This window comes from Cryptococcus neoformans, chromosome 1 (genome assembly GCF_000149245.1).
Source record: "Cryptococcus neoformans var. grubii H99 chromosome 1, complete sequence".
In the NCBI taxonomy this organism is placed as follows: domain Eukaryota; kingdom Fungi; phylum Basidiomycota; class Tremellomycetes; order Tremellales; family Cryptococcaceae; genus Cryptococcus; species Cryptococcus neoformans.
In genome coordinates, this window is record NC_026745.1 from 1,640,473 (window position 1) to 1,642,972 (window position 2,500).

General features: G+C 45.6%; 2 protein-coding genes; both read right to left on the bottom strand.

The window, feature by feature from the left end:
* CNAG_00634 overlaps window positions 1–483 on the bottom strand; it is a 2,520-nt gene extending 2,037 nt beyond the window's left edge. Inside the window, exons 1-2 of one of the 2 annotated variants that reach the window (XM_012191461.1) lie at window positions 344–483; window positions 37–301 (exon numbers count right to left, since the gene is read on the bottom strand). In XM_012191461.1, coding sequence (XP_012046851.1) covers window positions 37–301; window positions 344–422 — 344 coding nt within the window. In that variant the 5' untranslated portion in view covers window positions 423–483. Of the gene's footprint in view, window positions 1–36 lie in introns of both variants that reach the window. The other variant, XM_012190983.1, reaches the window with a different exon arrangement.
* A 547-nt stretch (window positions 484–1,030) lies between these two features.
* The window catches only part of CNAG_00635 (cytoplasmic protein), a 5,413-nt gene continuing 3,943 nt past the window's right edge, over window positions 1,031–2,500 (bottom strand). The window contains exons 7-11 of the mRNA XM_012190984.1: window positions 2,490–2,500; window positions 2,186–2,431; window positions 1,841–2,131; window positions 1,403–1,790; window positions 1,031–1,348 (exon numbers count right to left, since the gene is read on the bottom strand). The exon at window positions 2,490–2,500 is cut by the window's right edge and continues 190 nt beyond it. Coding sequence (XP_012046374.1) covers window positions 1,317–1,348; window positions 1,403–1,790; window positions 1,841–2,131; window positions 2,186–2,431; window positions 2,490–2,500 — 968 coding nt within the window. The 3' untranslated portion in view covers window positions 1,031–1,316.

Consider the following 2,500-nt stretch of genomic DNA (forward strand, 5'->3'; position numbering starts at 1 on the left):
CAACATCAGCGGAATGACGCCATCATTACGACTTACCCAAACCAAGATTCGAGAGCACCCATGGTCTCCGGAGGACCTCGTCCACGACAGTCTCTTCCGATTAGGAGCAGCTCTTTTCTAGTGTACGTGATAAGCGGTTTGTCCGCTGAAGCAACATCAATGACTGAATCCATGATTGGCTTTTGAGCAGAGGTCAGCTGATTTGGAGCGAGATCGGGTGAAAGAGGTGAGAAGGGGTTGAGGTTGGGATCTGAAGCGTAAGCCTTAGGGGAATGGGATAATGGACGTGTAGGTGGTGATACTGGGAGGTGGTTAGTATGGAAAGAATGTAGAGCAAGCTCACGAGGGGTCATGTGGGTGATTGGAAGTAGTGGATGTTGAATGTTGAGATGGAAGAAGAGCAGCAGCGGCATGAACAGCATCGCGGAATCTAATTGTCCTAATCCAGCTCATAACAATTCACGACTTGAAATTACAAACGCGTACTTAACAGATAATATTGGGGACTGACAGAGAAGATTCCGGGAAAGAAGACAATGCCACGACTTAGTCTTGGTTTTTTTCTTCTTCTTGTTCATCATCATTCATTATCATCATCATCATCATTCTTCTTTTTCTTTTTTCTTACGTAGGAAGTAGCCTTGTTGCTTCTGATCTTTTTATTAGCTTGTTGTTGTTGGTCTTACTTGTTGTTGTTATAGGTGGTGGTTTCGCGGTGGGCGGACGAGTGGAGGGAAAGCTGAGGGCAAAACATGCAGCATGTACGGCAGAAGAAGGATGAAGAGTAAATGACGAACCAACAATATAATGCCACCATTCAATTTTATTTTCTCACTATAATATAAGCTGTAAAATTGATTTAGACATTCCCGATAGTCAATCCAGGAGGAGGACGGTGTCATGCGAAGACCATGCTATTTGTACTGTACCTGTGCTACGTGCAATAAATGAAGTGTCGGTAGGCCTTATCCACGTATGTTGTACAGATTGCTATAGCAACATGTTAATTACACATAAGGAACAGATCAAGTCTGGGTCACTTCATTACGCTGATTGCATCTGTACTTTTCCATGATTGACATGACAAATGATATTGAGTAGAAACGCAGATGAGATAATGAGATATATAAGTATTACGTGAATAAGCGACATTGTTACTAATTTGCTCCTTGTTTTGGGTTGCACAAAAGCTTAATTACAATTGGTAAAACTGCTGGCGAAAGAGTCATGGTCGAAAATTTCTGGGAAGAAAAACAAGTATCATTCAAGTGTCCAAGGAAAGATTCGGAGTTTGAAATAATTTGAAAAGATGCCAGTTATTGATAAGATAATTGCACGTTGCCCATTGCTACGGCCAATTCATTAGCTTTACAGTACTTCAGTTGCTCAGCGCTCAATTTACATTGAGCCACACTCTCGACGTCCACGCTTGAAGCATTACCATACCCTCCTCTGCCCGTCACGTTAGCCCTGATAGGATGAGGTCCTACATGAGGGAAATACGGCGCTGTTGCAGTGTTGGGACTGGAATTTGCAGCTGTGGGAGAAAGTGGCACAGGCCCGAAGGCAGGAGGTCCACCTGTCAGAGCTCGAGAGAAATTCAACTGTGAGATATCGAGTGACTGATGTCTGTTTGATGATATACGTGGCCGGCTGTGAGGATGTAGATGAGTCGATAGCGATGAAGTATGCCCGGTTGACGCTTGTCGGATGCGGTCGTTGATGACTGGATCGGAATCGCGTTTCTGATGATCGCTTTCTGTACGGCTAGTGACCGGTGGCTGTTGAGGCTGTAAACGGTTAACAGATTGATCTCGTAAATGCCAGACATTACACTCACTACCGTTCCAGGCCAGCGGTCTGTGCTTTTCCTTGGATCCTGATAGTTCAGCGAACTCACAAGTCCCAAGTTGGATTCGTCGCCCAATCGAAAGCCGTTCCCCGGGGCATTGAATAATGCCCTAACGTCCTCGGTAGATACAACTGATGCTACTGTCTGTTTGATCCGTCGATCTAGGTCTCCGTCAAATTCGTTGCTATTTTTGGTAGAAAGGAGCTTGCTGTTGAAGTGGGAGAAGGCATCAGTGAAGGATTCTGGGCGTTTACTAGCGTTTTTAGGATAGACTTGAATCTATGGACCCCAGGCTATCAGCGTACACGAGGCAAGCCTAAGGACGCGACTTACCTTATTCTGACTCAACCAATCCTCCAACGCATCTATCGCCGTTCCCAAAAAGTCCACATTACTTCTCTGACACCTGAACTTGAAAATTGCTTCATTCCCCAGCCCCAATTTAGACGATGGAACAATGGCAATCTGATGGTCTCTCTTGATACGCTCTGTAAAGAGGATAAAGTCCGCAGATGTCACAAGGCGTGAGAGTTCGGGATTGGGCGGCACCGGAAGGTCTGCCTCGAAAGGTACATGATCCTGGCGAGTACGTAAGCTCAGATGGCTCGAAGCGTGGGTTTTGCGGTGTACTGCTTACCAGGAGCATCG